The sequence below is a fragment of the Vidua macroura genome, chromosome 22 (genome assembly GCF_024509145.1).
Source record: "Vidua macroura isolate BioBank_ID:100142 chromosome 22, ASM2450914v1, whole genome shotgun sequence".
Taxonomy (NCBI): domain Eukaryota; kingdom Metazoa; phylum Chordata; class Aves; order Passeriformes; family Viduidae; genus Vidua; species Vidua macroura.
In genome coordinates, this window is record NC_071592.1 from 4766584 (window position 1) to 4785400 (window position 18817).

At 50.8% G+C, this 18817-nt stretch overlaps 1 protein-coding gene across 4 annotated transcripts in view; it reads right to left on the reverse strand.

Moving 5' to 3' along the window:
- Nucleotides 1–18817, reverse strand: part of LOC128817906 (protein CEPU-1) — a 354424-nt gene that overhangs the window by 44251 nt on the left and 291356 nt on the right. For all 4 annotated transcript variants that reach the window (XM_053996814.1, XM_053996817.1, XM_053996815.1 and 1 more), the window contains one exon: nt 5419–5651. In XM_053996814.1, coding sequence (XP_053852789.1) covers nt 5419–5651 — 233 coding nt within the window. The remainder of the gene's footprint in view (nt 1–5418; nt 5652–18817) is intronic.

The following is an 18817-nucleotide window of genomic DNA, read 5'->3' on the forward strand; positions in this document are numbered from 1 at the left end:
AGAGCAAACTCTTCCACAGTACAGACTCTGGAGTCTCTTTTCCCTCCCTGCTCCCACCCCATGATATAATTGCTAATTAATAATAACGTTTAGCTCTCAGATAGCGCGTTCCATCTTCAAAGACCTCTGTCGACATTAATGAATTAATCCTCATCAACCCCCCTGTGAAGTAGGTGACAATTATTATCTCTGCCTCACAGATGTTAAACTGATTTGCAAAGAGGTCAAGTGACTTTGGGGAGGCTGGAGGAGCCTGGCCGGTATGAGGCCAATCCACAGGGGAACATGGACAAGCACATCCCAGAGAAGCAGGGCTGGGATCTGAGGGTGTGGGGGAGACAGAGAGATCCAGGGGCAGTAATGGATGTGGGACCTGCAGAGATGCTCCCCGAGGGCAGAGCAAAACGAGGATAAAGAGCCAAAAACTAGGCCAGTGCGTGAGAGCATGTGGGAGACCTTCAGTCCTCCACAACAGCCCTGATACAAAAGGCAAGGATGCTTTGACAGAGGGACGGTGATCAGCAACAAAAGAGAGACAGGGAAGGAACACATCAGTCAAAAGAGCCGAGAGCACAGGCGAAGTGAGAGAGGATTTCCATTTTGTGCCGCTGGTTTCCTCCCCTCCACCACTCTGGGGAGGCTCTCCCAGCTCCCCCACACCTTTTAGGAGTTATTACCTAAACCTGCTTTTGCTTCTAGAAGGAATAGCTGCTCCCACGGGAGGAAATGTGTGGATACATCAGTAAATCCATGCCGGAAGCAAGGGGAGCATCTTGCCCAGTGTGAAACTCCAGCCCATGGCTTCAAACGTGACCAATGTCTGCACATCCTCTGCCACTGGTGGGCAAATCCCTTTTCCCTCCTTGCTCCCATAACCGGGAATGTGCAATGGTGGCATTGCTGGCACAGGCTCAGCCTCACAGGTAAGGTGATGATGACTACAGGGACTGAGTCTTCCTCCCAGCAAAGGCACTTTGCAGGCACCCAGGCAGCAAAATAGCGACAAAAAGTTCTCCTTGATGTCCCACGAGTGAAAGGGGCTTGTGACATCAAAGGAAAATTAATTGGGCAGAGTTTGGTGGTTGAAACAAAGTCGGCTTGGGCACCACAGCCCCACCGGTGGCTTTATCTCGCCAGCACAGACCTTGGCAGTGCTGCTCCCCACGTGGGGACAGGTGCCACCAGCACTGCCACCTCTGCCCCCCCGCCACCTGTGGCCACAGCCCCCCGACTCTGCCGAGCAGGTAATTAACTCCCAGACAAAGGCGGGGATTTGAAGATTAACCTGGCCTCAGAAAGGAGTGGGGAAAACTCATTTACACCAAACAAAAGGGGAGGGGTGATTAGTTTCTCCAGTGACAACAGCAAGAGCCAGATAGGGCCAGGGAAAGTGATAAAGAAGCAGGGAAAGCGCTAATATCCCCCCCCCACTCCCCACCCCCTCCCCCCCCCAGTTGCCTGCTTTTGCCTTTTTTTTTTTTCCTTCTTTCTTTCTTTTTAAGCACTAAAATTCCACCATTTTCTATCATGCAAATTCGTTTGCCTAAGTGAGATTAAACTCTGGCAGGCTCCGTGCCTCCTTCCCCAAGTCCATTTCCCGCACTGAGATAAGGCCAACTTCCCTTAATGCATCTTACAAGGCAGGGGGAGTGTTTTGCAGGCACGCATTGGAGACGGCTTATTATCAATACAAATAACAGCTTTGCAGATATCGTCCTTCTCCTCCTACCTCGCCTCTCTCCTTTAAACCCAGGAACCCGGAGAACGGCTTAAATAGCTGAAATGTCCTGCAGGGAGCAGGGAGAAAGGGGAGACTGTGCCTGAGACTGTGCAAGAAGGAGGATTTGCTAAGGAGACCAGAGTGGGATACAGGAGAGGAAGGAAAAGCATCGCTCCCCAGAGGTCAGTGGGACCTAAATCCTGTTTCTCACTCTGGGTTTCTGCCCCACTCCAAGTTCACAGCTTACCTATTGCATGTGGGTCTTCCTTGGATTTTGTTTCTTTGGGATTTATTCCCAAAAACATCTCACTCTCCCCAAGGGCCAAGGCAGACTCCTGCAAACACAGGCAGTGCTGCTTTTTGGTGCTTTGTCTGGTCTTATGGCAACTCCTCCTAAGAAGGAATGAGTACTGAAGGAATGGGAGCACCTTCCAGACCCTGCAGATGACAGAGATGCTCCCTGTGCTGCTCATTTTAGCTCTGTCTGTAATCTGGATGCATTTGTCCAGGAGAGATCCAGGTGCTAAGAACCTCCTTGTGCCTTTGGCAGCTCTGTTGTTGGCTGACATCAGCTTGGCACCAGCAGCCTGACCCCATTTAGAGCAGTCCCCAAAATAGCAGGTGTGAACTTTGGTGCACTCGGTGCCAAGGGTCTGCTGTCTCATTCCTCAGCTCATTTGCCCCACACTAGCACAGAGGCACTGACCTGCTATTCCTGGATCAGCAGCAATCACCTTTTCCCTTTTGTACCAGGATTTCAAGACTGACAAGTGTTTCTGAAAGCCTGGCCAATGAGGAAAGGTGGGAAAAACAGAGCTTGGATGGTTTCAGAAAGAAGGCGGCTAAGGGGCACTAGGATAACAACCTTCCCAAAAGCAAAAGGTTATTACAGAGGACACTGATCAATTGTTCCCCACATCCACTGGGAATAGGCTGAGAAAAACTCCACTTCATTTGCAACAAAGAAGGTTTAAGTTAGATATTAGCTATACATTTTCTAATTAAAAAGGTAGCAAAGCAGTAGAATAGATTGGCTGGGGAGACTGAAGAACCTGCTTTGTTAAAGATTTTCAAGAATAGCTTTCACATGTGCTTGGCAGCGAGGTCTCTGCCTGGTTGCAGGGGGACGGGATAAATTAGCTCTTGAGGTGCCTTTTTTCCACCTATTTTGGGATCTTGGCCATCCAATAGAGCCAACCTAGAAATAAATGTGCAGCTCGCCCCTTGCTGCAGTGTGGGCATCCTCAGTTCCGGGTGTTCCTACCTCATTGTCTCCTTGGGGATCATTCCTGACCCTTGTACCCTGAAGGAACACCCTTCTCCCACCCCTATCCCTCTCCTGCTTTTGGCTCTCCCCTCTCCCACAGCTCTGCTTCCTTCCAGCAGCCCTCTTGGCCAAAACCACAGATGCCCTCCATGCATGGCTGTTTCCCAGAGATATCCCCTAAACCTGGGGAGGAGGAGGGATGCAGGCATGGGCTCAGAGCGTCTGGGCCTGGCTGATATGCACCCGTCCTGCTTGCCTGGGGAGCAGCGGGCTGCTGCAATCCTGGCTGGAAAGGGGAGAGCTCCTTGTCCCCCGGCAGCCAGTCCCTTTGGAGAGCACAGCCTGCCCCAGGGCATGATTTAATTGCATCCTGAGAGGCTGGAGTGCTCCTGTCTCCAGAGCCGTGCCCCCAGGCCCTTTCCTGGTGCAGCAAGGGGAAACTCAGGACCTGCTTAGAGCAACCTGTACACCTTCCTCTTCCTGGCTAAACCTGTTAAAAAGGAGACACTCCCTTTCCCACCTCCTCGAATCACCTCTCCTTTCCTATCAAGCTGCAGGAAGGGGCAAAATGTCCCAGGGCCATGTGCTGAACTTGGCACATCCCTGAAATCTGGTGCTGGGCGACCCTGCTTTCCTAGGAGGGGGAATAAGCACCACCTCCCATAAGCTGAATGTTGTTTTGGACAGGATTATTCCAGAATACATATTTATAGGGCCCATTTTCCAAGGCAGGAGAGTTAATCCTGGCACCACAGCCCAATTTTCATCGAGGTCATTAAGGCAGGTTTCCCTTTAATTGGACATGATAATTCACTTTCATGTCCTGCTCTGAGAAAGGGCTGGGTGAGCCAAAGAACAGCTTTTCAAATTAGGGGGCTCGCTCTCCAGAGCTGGAATTTCTGCTGGCAGCACGAGAATCTCCAGCACATTACAGGACTGAGCCCATCACTGAATCATCCCATACTTAACTGCTGCAAGGAGTTAAGCTCTGACCTTTTCCTGCAGTACCCAAATATCTCTTCCTAATGATACTGCAAGACACGGGAGGGATGGGCCTGGATGTCTGGTGATACAGGAAATTTAGGTCAGGAAACGGGAATCAGAAGAGAACAGATAGAAATTGTCCTGCATCACCCCAGCATCTGATAGCGACTTCAGAACTTGCTGGTGATCGACTTTGGCTTAAGAAATTCAGGCAGGTAATAAGAGATTGCAAGATAAACAGCCAGAACCAGGGCTGGCAATGCATCCGCTTCCCCTCTGCACTTAATGGAGATGGAGAAAGTCCAGCTCTGGTTAGTCAGCCTGATTGCTTGAAGAAGAAAAGGAAAATGAAAAGGGAGAGAGAGAGAAAAATAAAGGCCCTGTGTCTGGGTTTTTCCCCCACTTCTATTCATTAGGCTGTCAATAGTGCTCAGGCCTGGAATATCGACGGTGGCTTAGCTCAACCCGGCTCTGTGTACAAGACCAATGCCTTTTTAACCCAGCTTGTTTCCAAATCAATACACCCATCAGCATTCGAAAATTAGCCCCAGACGAGATTCCAATACTCAAGCTGGTGTGTCATGTTAAGAGGGCTCCCGGCCAAATCACAGAAGAAGCAGCATGGAAAAAAATGGTTGCTAGCAAGGGATTAGAAATTTTCCATTAATCTTCCCCCAGGCTAAGAGCTCATCAGGCTCTGTGTGTCCCTCCAAGAGGCTCCTCCTTGTCCAGCTCTTGCCCAGGCACATGTGCAAAGGATCGATACTCCATGAATGTCCATCTGCTTGACCATCACATGTGGCCACACCTGTCTGTCCCCTCTCAAGAAGGCACTGTATGCTGGTCTTTCTCCTCCTCTTCCTCTTCCAAAAGTACAGAATTTCAACATGCAAACACATATTGTTGCTAGGCATACACACACTCCCGCAAAGCACACAAATCTGCCAGCTCTCTCTTTTCCCCCAACACAAGTTTTACTTCAAGCACTGCCTCCAGCTTGGAAAACAAAAAAACATCAAAACCCAACAACAACAACAAACAGCACTGCGGGCTTGCCAGTGACTGTGTCGGGAGGCAGAGCTGCCTGTATCAGAGCCCGGGGATTATGTCAGCAAAGTTGGATAAAACCAAGCCTGACAGAGTTCAAGAAGAATTTGGAGAATACCCTCAGACACATGGTGTGACTCTTGGGGATATTGCTGTGCAGGGCCAGGAGCTGGACTCCATGATCCTTGTGGATCCTTGTGGGTCCAGAGAACTCAGCAAGTTCTCTGATTCTGTGAAAGTCATTACCCAGCTTGGGACGATCCAAGCTTGTGGATCAGCCTCTACTTCTGCACCAAGCTGTGTCAAATGTTCAACATAGGAGCAATGAGAGGAGAAGACATCAGGGCAAAAGAAACAGGAAGCAAAGTCCCAAGCCCTCTACAAACTCTCTTCTTCTTACCTTGCACGATGAGATGGACACGCGATGTCTTGGGGTGATTGTCTGTCTGCACGGAGCAGGTGTAGGGGCCCTCATCGTACACGTCCACATCCTGGATCTGGATGCTGTACTGGGTTTTGGTGTTGGCCAGGAGCACCACCCGAGGGTCCAAGCACCACTTGTCATTGCCGGCATAGAGGATGCTGCTGCGGTTCAGCCAGGCCACTCGGGTCACCCGGTTGTCCACGGAGCACCTGGGGAGAGGCAGAGAGGTGACCCATCAGTGTGCTGCTCTCGGGCGCTCTCCCTCCCTCCCTTCCAGCCCTCCTGGTCCTCCTGGCACTATTTTTAGCTTTGCTGTCAGCAGCACTTTCAGAGACCAAGTGCTTTCAGTGTCCAAAGAGGACAAGGTCAGCGTTTCCCCTGCAGTGCTCAGGGCACCAATATCCATCTAAACTAGTGGGTCCAGAGATTTGACCAACAGCTTCACAGAGTTTTCAGATGCAGGGAAGTCAGAGCCACCCAGCACCACCCTTTCAGTCCTCCATTCCAATTTATTCTTTTGCAAACTCCCAGAAAAACAGAGCTGAGCCCAAACCTCCATCTTGAGTCCACTTGGAGGTGCAGGTTGTTACTTCCTGCCCAAATCCATCACCTGTCATTCTCTCTGCAGACTTTCACATCCCTGCAGCCACACAAAGAGATGCAAAGTGGTGCTGGGAAAGCTTGTGCTGCATCACAAAGGAGTGAGGAAAATTTATCTTTGGAGAAAGCCAGCTCTGACACACACCTCTAAAGAGAAACCTTGAGCATCCAACCATTTGTCCCCTCTGTCAACATTTCCTTCTGTACCCATCACCTGCACCGCTGCACCTCCCTCACTTGTGCTCCTCACCTGAGCTGAGCATTTCACTTATCCAGGGATGCTTTGGAGGTGGAAATCCTCTATATTCAGCCTCAATAAGCACCTGACTTCCCCCTGGAGACAACACAGTGCAAACCTAGAAATGATTTTGATCCTGAAGGAGATTATTTTCCTGTCAACATTACCTGGGATAAGTCTAGCTCCTCCCAAAAGTTTCTGCCAGTCCTGTGACCCCCCCTCCCCATGTTCCCAAGCCAGGTTTGAATCCTCATATTGCCACAAGAAAAGCATCGAGACCTTCTCTAAACAGCAGAAACCTGCAGCCCCCACAGCCAGCTAAACCCCTGCTTCTGTCTGAGAAATTTTGGGATTACGGAGCCATCGGGATTTAGCCACGCTTTGCTGGATGCTCCAGAGCATAATGTCCCTGCATAAAACCACTCAGCATAAGATCCACTGTTTATATTCTTCCCCAAAGTACTTCATTACTTGTGCAGTGGCTGGGATGCAAATTAACTTCAGAGGCACCGAGAGGGAGCCTGGCAGCTTCTGGGACGTCTCACTCAGGGTGACTTCAAGGAATGTAAGGGACTTCATGGGCTCCATGTGCCAGACTGCACTGAGAGGGGAGGTAATGGCAAGGGTGGGTGTATCTGTGGCACGTGGACTTGTTCTGGACACTTTAGGAAGTGTGTCCTTCCTCTGGGTGAGCTGTCTCCTTGCTGGGGGTCCCTATAGCCCCCTTTGGGTGGGGAGTCACATTTTCTCCAAGGTAACAAGTGATAGGACAAGAGGAAATGGCCTCAAGTTGCACCAGGGAAGGTTTAGATTGAATATTTGTTCACTGAAAGGGTGGTCAAGCCCTGACACAGGCTGCCCAGTGCAATGCTGGAGTCACTGGAGGGATCTAAAAGCCACATAGATGTGGCACTTGGGGACGTGGGTTAGTGGAGGACCTGGCAGTACAGGTGAATGGTTGGACTGATCTTAGAGGCTTTTCCAACCCTAATGACTCTGTGATGGAAGACTTCTCTTCCTGTGTCCATTCCTGATGCCAGGGAAGACACAGAGGACAAGTTGCCTCGTTTCATTCAGCCTCTTTTTGGAACCTCTTTGGCCCCAGTGATTACAGGAGAAGCCAAAATAACCCACCCAGCCTCAATACTCAGATTTTGGGGGTTGGGGGTGACAGAGGAGATGTGTTGTCTGCAGCACAGGACACCCCTGATTTGCCAGTACCCAACTCCTGCTCCATCCTCCCTCCCTGGTGTGAAAAACAGCCAATAAATTAAACAATTTTACTACTGTTCCATAATGATATTACGATAATAATAAATTAAATGTGAGCAGATTTTTATGATCTACATTAAAAAAAGCAATAGATTCAGTCTGGGCTGAACACCAAGAACTTGGCTCTTGCTCTCAGCTGCATTACAACTTGAGTAAAAGGCCTGAGAGTTTAGTTGCACAAGTTGAATTAAACTGGAGATTTCTTCCCAGAGGATGGGTTTAGTCTATTGAACTCCAAATCTCAGCTCTGCTGCTAGCTCAGACCTATGGGGCACGAATAAAATGAAGTGGTTTTTTGGTGTTTGGCTCTGGTACCATGAAATAGGCTCCTGTGGTGGTGGTTCTGCACAAACACAGGGGTGTCCAGGGCTGGGTGATGAGAAACCAGACATGACTTGAATTTCTCAACCAGTCCCCTCTGCAGACGTTACCTTGAGGAACTGTAAGCAGGCTGAACTAAAAATATTATTTCCTCTCTCCTTCTCCACACCAGTTTTCTTTATGAAATGCATCAGCTTGGAGATCCTTGGATAATAATGGAGCCAGACAGTGTGCAATCCAAGCATTCCCTCTATCATATGGGCATTTAAGTGCTTTTGAAAAGCAACGGGGCTCAGGTAACGCATGAGGCAACAGTGAAATAAGTGCTTTCGCCCTTCACAGCACCCGGGCACAATCTCTCCTTATCATCCAGACATGCTTCCCTGTCCCTGGGATCGGCAAGCTTCAAGCTGTTACTTTATATTCTTCCCTGCCTCTTAAAGCTCCTGAGCCAACATATATATATATATATTTATATATACGTATAATAAAGCACAGCTCCTGGGAAAGAGCTTTTTGACCTCTGGATGCACTGGACTATTTAGGGATTGGCAGTTGTGCTCCTTCCTGAGCTGCTCCCAAGCACTCTGCTCCTCCTCCTCCTCCTCCTCGCACAAGCACCGGTCGGGGTCGCCGTGGCCGAGGCTCGTCACAGCGACCCGATGCTCTTCCAGCCCCTCCATCTGCTCCTCCTTCCCTCCTCCAGCAGCTCCTCTCTCCAGCAGCCCGGCGCAGGGACAGGGAGCCTCCTCTCCCGCACACAGGCAGCTTGGCTTTGGCCAGGAAGCCACGCTCCAGGCACAGGTGGAGAGCAAAGCCACCGCCAAGCCCACAGCCTCCCCTCTGCCCACCCTGCTCCTGGCAAAGTGCAAAGACCTGGGATGCTTCCTCCACCTCGCTGGAAGCTCTCACTTTCCCTCTCACCCCATGATGTGCCAGGGAAGGAGGGGAGGGAGAGGTCCTTGGGGTGCCGGAAAGCAGTGCTTGCCTCCAAAAAGATGATCTAAAAACAATTAAGCACAGATGAGGTAATTTTCTCTCTCAAGTTCCTTAATCCTTGTTCCACTCCTGCTCAGACAGCAAGGATTTCTCCTCCAGGAAGATGAAATACTGCTGTGTGCCAGCACAAGGTGGAGATGATACTGCTGGATACTGCTGCCTCTCTCTGCTGTTTCTTTCCCAATAAACCCAGAGTCCCAGACCTCGGGGTTTCTCCTCTGGGAGAGGGGAACACTGCCTAACTCACCACTGCTACATCATCCTGGGGCAGGAAGGGATGGTTTATAGGGAGATGCAGCTCCTCATGCTGCACCAGACCCTCTGCTCCCTGTGGCCTCCGAGGGCACCTCAAAATGAGCACAAATTTGGGCATTTTAGACACTTACACACACTGAGCAAAGGTGAGAGCTGTGAATCTCTGTCCTCCCCACCTGCCCCAACCCACCTGCTCATCCCTTGCCCTGCACTCCCCAGTTAATGACATGTGGTGGGTGCAAAGGAATATAGGCTGGTGCTGCCCCTTCCAAATCTGTCAACATCTCCCACAGCCAAAATTTCCAGGCTTTGTTATCCACCCTGTTCTATCAAGTTGGTCCATTAGGGACTGGCCACCCTCCCCCAAAGTGGTATTCCCAAACATTTCCACAGCCTGAGGGTTGAGCTCATGCATCCAAAGGGCCCCACAGGTGCAGCCAACAGCCCACCTGGCTGCAAGGACAGCACTCAAAGACAAATTGGAAGAGGGAAAGCAACAGCACAAGGATTCTGCCAGCGAGCACAAAGATGAGCTGGGCTGGAAATGCCAACAAAGGCATCAGTGGGGACAAAACAGCCTCTTAAACAAGTACCAGGAATAAACAAGCAGCAGGGTGCTGATGCTGAGTTCCCTGACCACTGATCCCACCTGTGCTGACCCAGCCCCCAGCACCTCCCTGTGACTCCAGAGAAGACACAGATGGCACACACCAGAAGTGACATGCCCTCCTGAATTTCTCTCTTTGCTTTCTCGAGTTTGCACACAAAAAAATGACATGAGAGGAGGTGGGCAGGCAGTGGGGGGAAGGAGGTTTTTAATTACTGAAGTGTAGTAATTGGCACACAACACTTTTTTGTTACCTCTTATGCAGATTGCTGGTGTTCCAGAGGGCTGGGCTGGAGAGCACAGATTGTCTCAACCCAGCAGGACACACAAGAAATGAATAATGTTAATTAGAACTGAAAAGAGCTCAGCAAAATTACCAACCTGATTGCTGCTTTCATTGCAATTATCAAGGTACAAGCTCCATCATGGGGAGGCAGAATGGGGCTAAGCCTGGCTCACCCCAGCAAATGTGGAGGCCCAGCCTGGGCTGTGACCAAACCGACCCTCCCCAGGCTCAATTATCCTCCCATCACCCCCTAATTTTCATGGCATGCCTACCCTAGAGAAACCACCTTCCTAAATCCTGGCCACTTGATGGAATTTCACAATGGCATTGATCCGAATCCTTTAAGACATTGAGTCCAAGCATTAACCCAGCACTGCCAAGCCCACCCCAAAACCATGTCCCTGAGTGCCACACTCACCATCAAGCATCCCCAGATGTCTTTTCATTTTCTTCCCTGTCTAACTCAGCCGTTCCCGCACACTTCCAGATTTTTAATCAATCTCACACCAGCAATGTTTTGTCTCTGCTATGAGCTAAACCAAGCTGGAGATCAGGAATAAGTTTGGGGTTTATCTTAAAATTGGGTGCAAATGCTCCCACTGAGGCTGGGTAAGATGACTGGAGGCTCTGGGCCTGCCTTGACCCCAGCTTCTCATGTCCCAGACATCACCTTCCAGCCTCTGCACCGTCAGCCGAGCTATAAATGATCAACTAAACCAGCCCGCCGCCGGAGGCAGAGCTCCACATCTTCAGATTTATTTCTGTGATTATCACATTTTATTGTTATTTATTAGGATTAATTAAAGGCCGGGCTGTGAACAACTCAATCCCAGTCAGGCACAGTCTCACAGACTTTCCCATGATGTCTAGAAGAGAATTTTGGCCATCAATTCCTGAGCAAAAGGAAAGCTGGGGCCAGATTGCACCATGCTCCTTGGGACAGGCACTGCCCACGATCCTGTAAGGCTGGCATGCCCATGCCATGGACAGCCTGAGGTGTGGCTATCACATAGAACATGGTCTGGAAGCTTTTCAACTAATAAATATCGAGCCAAATCTCTCATTGTTACAGCCCAGTCTGGTTTCGCTCTCTTTGCTGCATTGGGCTAAGTCACGCACCAGCAATTTCTCCCAGTCCAGCCCTTCTCCAGCAGGATTTACAGCATCTGCTCCCTTTCCATGCACACCCAGCCTGTGTTTGCTCACACACCCTCCCTGCAGCACCGTCTGCTCACATCCACAGGGTCAGCCAGTGCTGCCCAGCACACCAACCCCACACAGCACACACTGAGAGTGTGTGTGCACCCACACATGTGGGGAGCAGCGTGTGCTCCGCCAGCAATAATCCCATTCTGCTGGAGCAGGGACTCCCAGCTCAGGCCATGGAGCTTGGATGGCAAGGCTGGATGCGCTGGTCACAGGCTCCTTGCAGGAGACATTCACAGTGGAAGTTGAATTGTTGGATTAAAATGTCTGTAGGTTTGGTACTGCTGAAAGCCCCCAGTGCTCAGTCAGGGACTCTAATGGGGGCTGGAGGCTCAGCCCTGCTTGGGTGAGTGGCTGTGATCAGGTTCTTGGCATTCCTGTCCTCACCTGCTCCCCAGGACCAGCCCAGTCATCCTCGCCCTCACTGTGAGTTTGGCTGGAGGGCATCCCTGGAGCTCCCACTGATGTGACACCACCAAAGACACAGCCCAAGGAGGTTTTCACAGCACAGAGTGGCTCACAGGAGCAGGAAACCTCTTCCCTGCATGGGGAGCCTGGTTCCTGTCAGGCAGGAACCGACCCAATGACTAACTCAGCAGTGGGGTCTGGCAGGAAAGGGGGGTCCCTGCTGGGGCTGGCGCCTTCCTCCCGTCCCCCCTCTCCAAAGGCTGCGGGGTGAGGAGGTACCCTTGGATCAGCTGCCACCCCAGCGCCTCTTCAAAATAACACTGAGCTGGTCAAAAGGAATGCTCAGAAGTGGAAAATAAAACCCCTTTGTGCTTCCCCCTCTCTTCCCTGTCCAGACAGTTCCATGTTGGTTGGTGCACAGGGAGTCAGGGCCCTAGACTAGGAGGTCCTGCCTTTCCCACTGGCTCATGCAAGTTCCTGCCCTTCATTCCTGCCCTCTGCAAGGCTTTAAAGATATCTGGCACCTCCTTGCCAGGGAGTGTGAGTTAACTCATGTTTATAAAGTACCTGATCTCCTCAATTGAAAGTTTATACATGCAAATGATTCACACTAATTACATTAATAATAATACTGGGCTCAAAAAGATCCGCCTTGGTTCACTGCCCGGGATTTGCAGAGCTGCAAACAACTCCCAGTGTGCTGCCTTAGACACGGTTATTGGCACATGCCAAGGAAACAGGAGGAAACCGGACTGGGAAGGGAAGAAGAGCTGCAAAAAGAGCTGGAGCTCCTGCTGACTGAGCATCAGGCAGTGTGGGGAGCAGGCACAGATTCCATGAATACCTCTGCCTGCATCCTGACAGTCCTGGGAGATCCCTGTGCCGGCCCCAAGGGCTGGTGCAGAGTGGGCATATCGTGATGCAGCCGGCAGGAACGGCTCGTCTGGAAAAGTCTTTATCTCTCTGCAATGCAGCAGTGCACCAGCACCTTTCCAAGTCCCTTGCTCGGCTCATCCAGCCTTTCTATTTATCCTCCTATTGTCTCTGCTAACAACAGGGCTCAGCACACCTATAGCATCTTCCATCTCGGCATCTCGGAGCGTGCCACAAAACATCAATGAGGGCAGCGGCTCGCAGCGCGCGGCAGGAAGCGTGTCCCTAACTCCGGCTGTGGCTGGCTCCAAGGGGCACCACTGGAGTGAGTTCCTGGCCCATCTGCTTGGGTTCCCGTCCAGAAGTGCTAATGGCACCGGGCACGGGGTGACACCAGCACCAAAATGCCTGTGGGCAGCTGTGTGGGGACGCGGCCGGTGTCAATGACACGGGTAATGACATTTACAAATGACATGGGTCCCACCAGGGAACCCAGAGGTGGGATCCTGTGCTGAGCTGTGGGACAGTTATTCCTCAGGGTTTTCTCCTTTTTTGCATTCCCTAAGCCCAAGTAATGAACAGGAGGCTCCTGGATGCCAGCAGGCAAACAGCCCTCATTGAAAGCCACCCCTCCCCTGGCAGTCTTCCAGGGTTGCCTACGGAAGGATCCTCACTCCATCAGCCCAGTCCAGGACCAGGCTCTGGCAGCTTCAAATAGAGGTGTGGAAAATGCCACGAGAAGAAAATGATCTCATCCTCTCCCCTCAAACGTTACAGAGCAGTGTAAACCCTAGAAAACAAGGTCTCCTCATCTGAGGACGTGCGGAGAAGTTGTTTTCTCTCTCTGCCTCCAAAAGAACAAGGATTTCTCTCCTTGCTCTGCATTTCTCTCTAGAAAAAATGCTTCTTTACCAGCTACTAGTCCCAGGCTGAGCCACTCAAGTCACCCCAACTCCCCATCCTTCAGCCCCCCAGCAGCTCCTGCTCTCCTCCTGCAGGCTGCATTCCCAGCAGCCAGTGCCGATCCCCGGCGCTGAACTCGCCCAATTACGAACTGTGCCCCGGAATAAATCCTGGTTCTGCTTTGCCAAGTGACACTAATGGCCCTGGAATAAAGCGATGCCATCCACCCCAACAGGCTGCAAAGGAGCGCGTTTAACTACGCACACAGGCAAGGGACTGCTGAGCTTAACTGCACTGAAAATGTATTCCAAAGGAAGCGATGCACTTAACTTATCACAAGTGGGAAATTATCACTGAAGTGGCTTTTCCTTAGAAGTTGAGGCACAAAACAGGAACGGTGAGGGGTGAACGCTTTCTGCCAGGACTGCAGAGAGAGATGGAGGAGGGAATTGGAGGCTGCTGGAGAATGCTGCGAGTCCAGGGGCTCTGTGAGGAGGAGCAGGGGGCGAGAGGGAGGGAAAGGTGCTGCAAACAGTGGGCTGCAGGGCACTGATGGGGTCAACACAGGGAAACCTGCCCAGGGAAGGGCACAGGATCAGGAATCAGATTTTCAAGGCACTGGCAGAGGTGTTCTGGGGAGCTGGGGGAGCTTGAACTGTCACTGCCTTCTGCTGACCAGCTGGGTCTATGTAGGATCATGGAAGGGTTAGGGTTGGACAGAACCTTAAAGATCATCCTGTTCTATCCCCTGGGCTCAAGGGCTGGGACACTTTCCACTTGAGCAGGTTCCTCCAAGCCCCATCCAGCCCGGCCTTGGACACTTCCAGAGATGGGGCAGCCACGACTTCATGTAGCAAAAATATGCTGCTATTGTACATATATATACCATATCTATATATATCCATCTATATATTCTCTATCTATATATTCTCTATCTATATATTCTCTATCTATATATACCATGCCATCTCTATAATTCTAGCCTGGCAATAATTGCAGGTTACTACATCACCTTCCTACACCAGCTCTCCCTCACGCTCCTAATTGCATCTTCACCACGACACCCGAGCTCGTCATGCTTCTGCTGCCAGAGGGGGAGAGATGGGGAGAGACAGAACAAGGACAAGCAGCAAATCCTTAAAATTAAAATAGAGAGGTGGTCCTGGCAACTCAAAGCTGAGTAGGAGGAGTGGGGCATCCCAAGCTTTTGGAGATGAATCCTGAAGCCTTGCAGTGCTGTGCTGCGTCACAGGGTGATTCTTCTTTGGCAGAAGAGCACAAGTAGTTGAGAGAAAAAGCTAAACTGTGCCTCTTGCTCTGATGTTTCTCCTCAGAGAACACAGCTCCTTAACAAGAACCTGCACAGCTTCTCACAGACACATAAACCCCACCACAGAGCCAGATCTTCTCCCACTACCTAACCAGAAGGTGGTTTGCTACATAAACAAAGTTCAAGTGCTCGTCTCATGACACATCACAATGGGGTGGGGACTTGTGCCTGAAGAAGAGGTTGGAGAGGCTTTGACATAGCAAGGCAAGTGGCAAACCAGAGGAAGTGGAAGGGAGGGGCAGGAGGGATGTCAAGGAAGGAAACATGATGAAGCCAAAGCAATGGGACCTTCTCCAGCCATGCCATGGCACCAAAGCCCTTTCCTCATTTATAAAATAGCACTAGTGAGACCAGAAACAAAAGAGGCAGTGAGGGAAAGGACCCTTCCCAGTAAAGACACCCCCCCATCCTTCCCTCTCCCCTTGAGGACATCATCCTTAAAATATATTTCATTTCACAGCTGCATTATGGTACCACAAAATCCTGCGAATCCAATTTAAGAACAGATTACCTCCTCACTTACTTCATTTGAAGCAATTACATGTTAATTTTCATTGAGACCAGCCTAATGCATACCAATCTGATGCTGCAATCTCATTTGAATACTTGAGGGAAAGCTAGTTGGGCTCTGGGCTCTGGAGGCTCATATTTAAAGGGCCACTTCACATTTCCTTTCCCTTTTCCCCTGGTTATTTACATCCTCATCACACTTGTGGTGCTCCCTCCCTCCCTTCAGGGTGTTCCCAACAGCTGCTGCCACTCCTGAGACAAAATAAAAATGCCCAATAAGTTTTGCAGTAATGCTGCTGTGTCCATCACCAGTCCAACCCCCAAGGCACGACCTTCCCCAGACCAAGATTCAATATCCAACCACGTTTTTCTCCACCAGTGAGTAACATCCCAGCATCAAAGTCACTGGGAAACACGTGCTCGTCTCAGCAAAGAGACTCCTCCTCCTCCTCCTCCTCCTCCTCCTCCTCCTCCTCCTCCTCCTCCTCCTCCTCCTCCTTCCAGGCCAGGAACAGGCATTTCTGGCTGATGGTTATCTCCAGCTCCCTCACACTCACTCAGAGTCTCCTCTCTCTCTGCAGAGCCGCAGTATCGATCGTGTCTCGGACACCAAGCTTTGAGTAATTAATAATGCCAGGAGAGTGTGGATCCTGCTCGGGGTTGAGGCGGGGAGGCAGCTGCCCCTGGCTGGCTGCACGCATCCCGGTGATAAGCATTCATGTTGGAGGCTGCACCTTAATTAGATTTTTCAGATTGCAGAAGCCCTGAGACACTTGTGCAGACACCATATAAATGTATATTGCATTGTACTGTAATTAATCCAAGGTGATGGAGCAGGAGCCAGGGATTCACAGTGAGGCAATCAGCCTCAAAACTTCAGCACATCATCGGGCTCAAGCCCACCCTGTGGGCCAAACCATCTGCAAACCAGGAAATCTCCCTCTTCACTCACCAGAGACACATTGGACAGCAGGAACATCCCAGAAGCCAACAGTTTTCTGGTGCCTCCTCCCCAGACAAGGCTTCCATCATTAGGTGTACATCTTTCCTTCCACACAAGCAGTTCAACAGCCAGAAAGACAACAAAAAGCACTAAAGACAAGCAGAGATTAATTGCAGCTCCTCCTCCCCAAAAGAAATAATCGATTGCATCAGGCAGGTGTCTGTGCTGTCCCTGAAAGCATGTGGATGTCACAGCCATGGGCACCAGACATTTGTATTCCACATTGGACAGCCAGGATGCTCCACGAGCACTGATGGAAGTGATGGGGTGAGAGAGTTTTGTTGGAGAAAATCTTTGGAAAAGGAGTTTGTGCTGAGGATAACTCAGGGAAGGTCCAGGAGGAGATGAAGTGACAGATGAAGAACTGCTGTCTGAAACATGACTCAACCTCCTAAAGCCTCCTGTGCCTGTGCAAGTCACCTGCCTAGAGCAAGGGGGAGATTTTGCTTGCTGGGAGCTCTGGGACATTTTCCTGGCTGTTATGAGCTTCCCTAGAAAACAGAGTTGCACAATCCAAGCTTGGATAGCGCAGGGCTGGTCACAGAATCACAGAATCACAGAATCGCAGAATCGCAGAATCGCAGAATCGCAGAATCACAGAATCACAGAATCATGAGGTTGGAAGAGACCTCTAAGATCATCGAGTCCAACCTATGTGCCCTAACACCTCACTAGACTACAGCACCAAGTGCCATGTCCAGTCTTTTTTTAAACACATCCAAAGATGGTGATTTGACCACCTCCCTGGGAAGACAGTTCCAGTACTTTTTATTCTTTCAGTGAATTTTTTTCCCAATATCTAACCTGTACCTTCCCTGACGTAGCTTGAGACTGTGTCCTCTTGTCCTGTCAGTGCTGCCTGATGGAAGAGACTGACCCCTACCTGTCTACAACCTCCCTTCAGGAAGTTGTAGAGAGTGATAAGGTCACCTCTGAGCCTCCTCTTCTCCAGGCTAAAACCTGTTCCCACAGGTATTTGCCTACAGCAGAGATGCTCTGCTGACCTTGAATACACCCAAACCTGCAGCTGAGCTGGGTTTGCACCCGACCGCCTCACCCTGACCCTGCTCCCTCCATCCTGGGGCAGCCAAGGGGTTTCACACGTATTTGGAAACTCCTGTGATTTCTATTAATGCAATCAAACTGCTGCGTCTCGAGTTCAACAGCCTTTGCCTGCAGGAAACAACCACCAGCACACCGGACCCTTTATGCAGAGCCACTGGATGAGACGCCTGGGGAACATCCTGGCTGCTCCAAGCCCCACGGTGGCTTGTTCAGAGGGTCCCAGGACACGATGGCTCGGCCTCCTCTGTGCCCACAGGGTAAAAAGCCCTTTGGGGAGGGAGGGAGCTGAGCTGGGAGCCTGCTCTGCCACAGCACCAGTGGGTTTGGGAAGGATGGAATGAGTCGCAGGGCCCCAGGGCGTATGGTGAGAAACCAAACAATCAGGATTCAGGGGAGGAAAGGCAGTTACCTGGGCAACAGTGAGCTGCTAATCCATCTGCCACCCCGCAGGACAGCCCAGCTGCTCCTGCACTGCCGGGGAGCCCCCAGAGCAGACTGCAGCTCCACGGCATCACGGGGCTTTTCCCGACCCGATTCCAGGCTGGGTGGGGACCCAGAGGTGACCCCACACTCAGCCCTGCCCTGATGCAGCCCCTCCCCAGCCACGGCAGCTCTCAGCAGAGTCAGCAGCTCTTGCTGCCTGAATGGTGGTGGCCATCCCCAAGACACAGAAGGAGCTGATGTCCCACAGCTCTGTCCTGCCCTTCCCAAGGGGCTGGCCATCCTTTTTCACTGCTCCATCTCCCATCACGCCCAAAAGCTCCTCTGCAGTGAGCAAGGAAGGAGATGCCTCTGCTGGCAGACATGGATGCAGGTGCCAAGGTGACACAAGGACACAGGGGATGTAGGGGATGCCAGCCCTCAACCACGATGTCACTCTCTTGTCCCACAGACACCCCCACCCCTCTGTGGTGACACGGGGCCCGCAGCAGCCTCTGCTCCCCATCCAGCTGCTTTGGCAGGTGGAGAAACACCAGCACTCCAGCTAAAACAACAGTTTTGGTGGCTTGGGGATAGGATTTCAAAGCACCCAGAGAGACTTTGCCCGTTTCCTACTTATCCAACTCAGTCCCTGTACAAGCCTTTGAAAACATGTCCTTTATAGTTTTCCATTTTGATGTCACATCTGTAAGAATATATGGTGGGACTTTTTTCCTTCTTCTTCCCCTCTTCTTCTTAAGAGATATCACACTTTGAACTCTAATTTTTATTTATTTTCATTTCCTAGAAAAGGACTGATTCCCCACTGAGCAGAGATGGAGGAAGAGAAAAGGGGGTGGGGAGGAAGCCTTCAAAAAGTGCCTAGATTTAATTTTTTATCAGAGGAACAGAAAGAGAAATTTGTTGATGATCAAACAGATTCAAGTACCTTAAAAGAAAGCGACTGCCGGTAAATGGAAACTAGTTAAGGAATTACATGAAAGACATGGGAGACGCTCGAGCAGCAGAAGAAACGCTCTAACCAAGTGAAAAACCAAACCCATCTGTCCCAAACCACT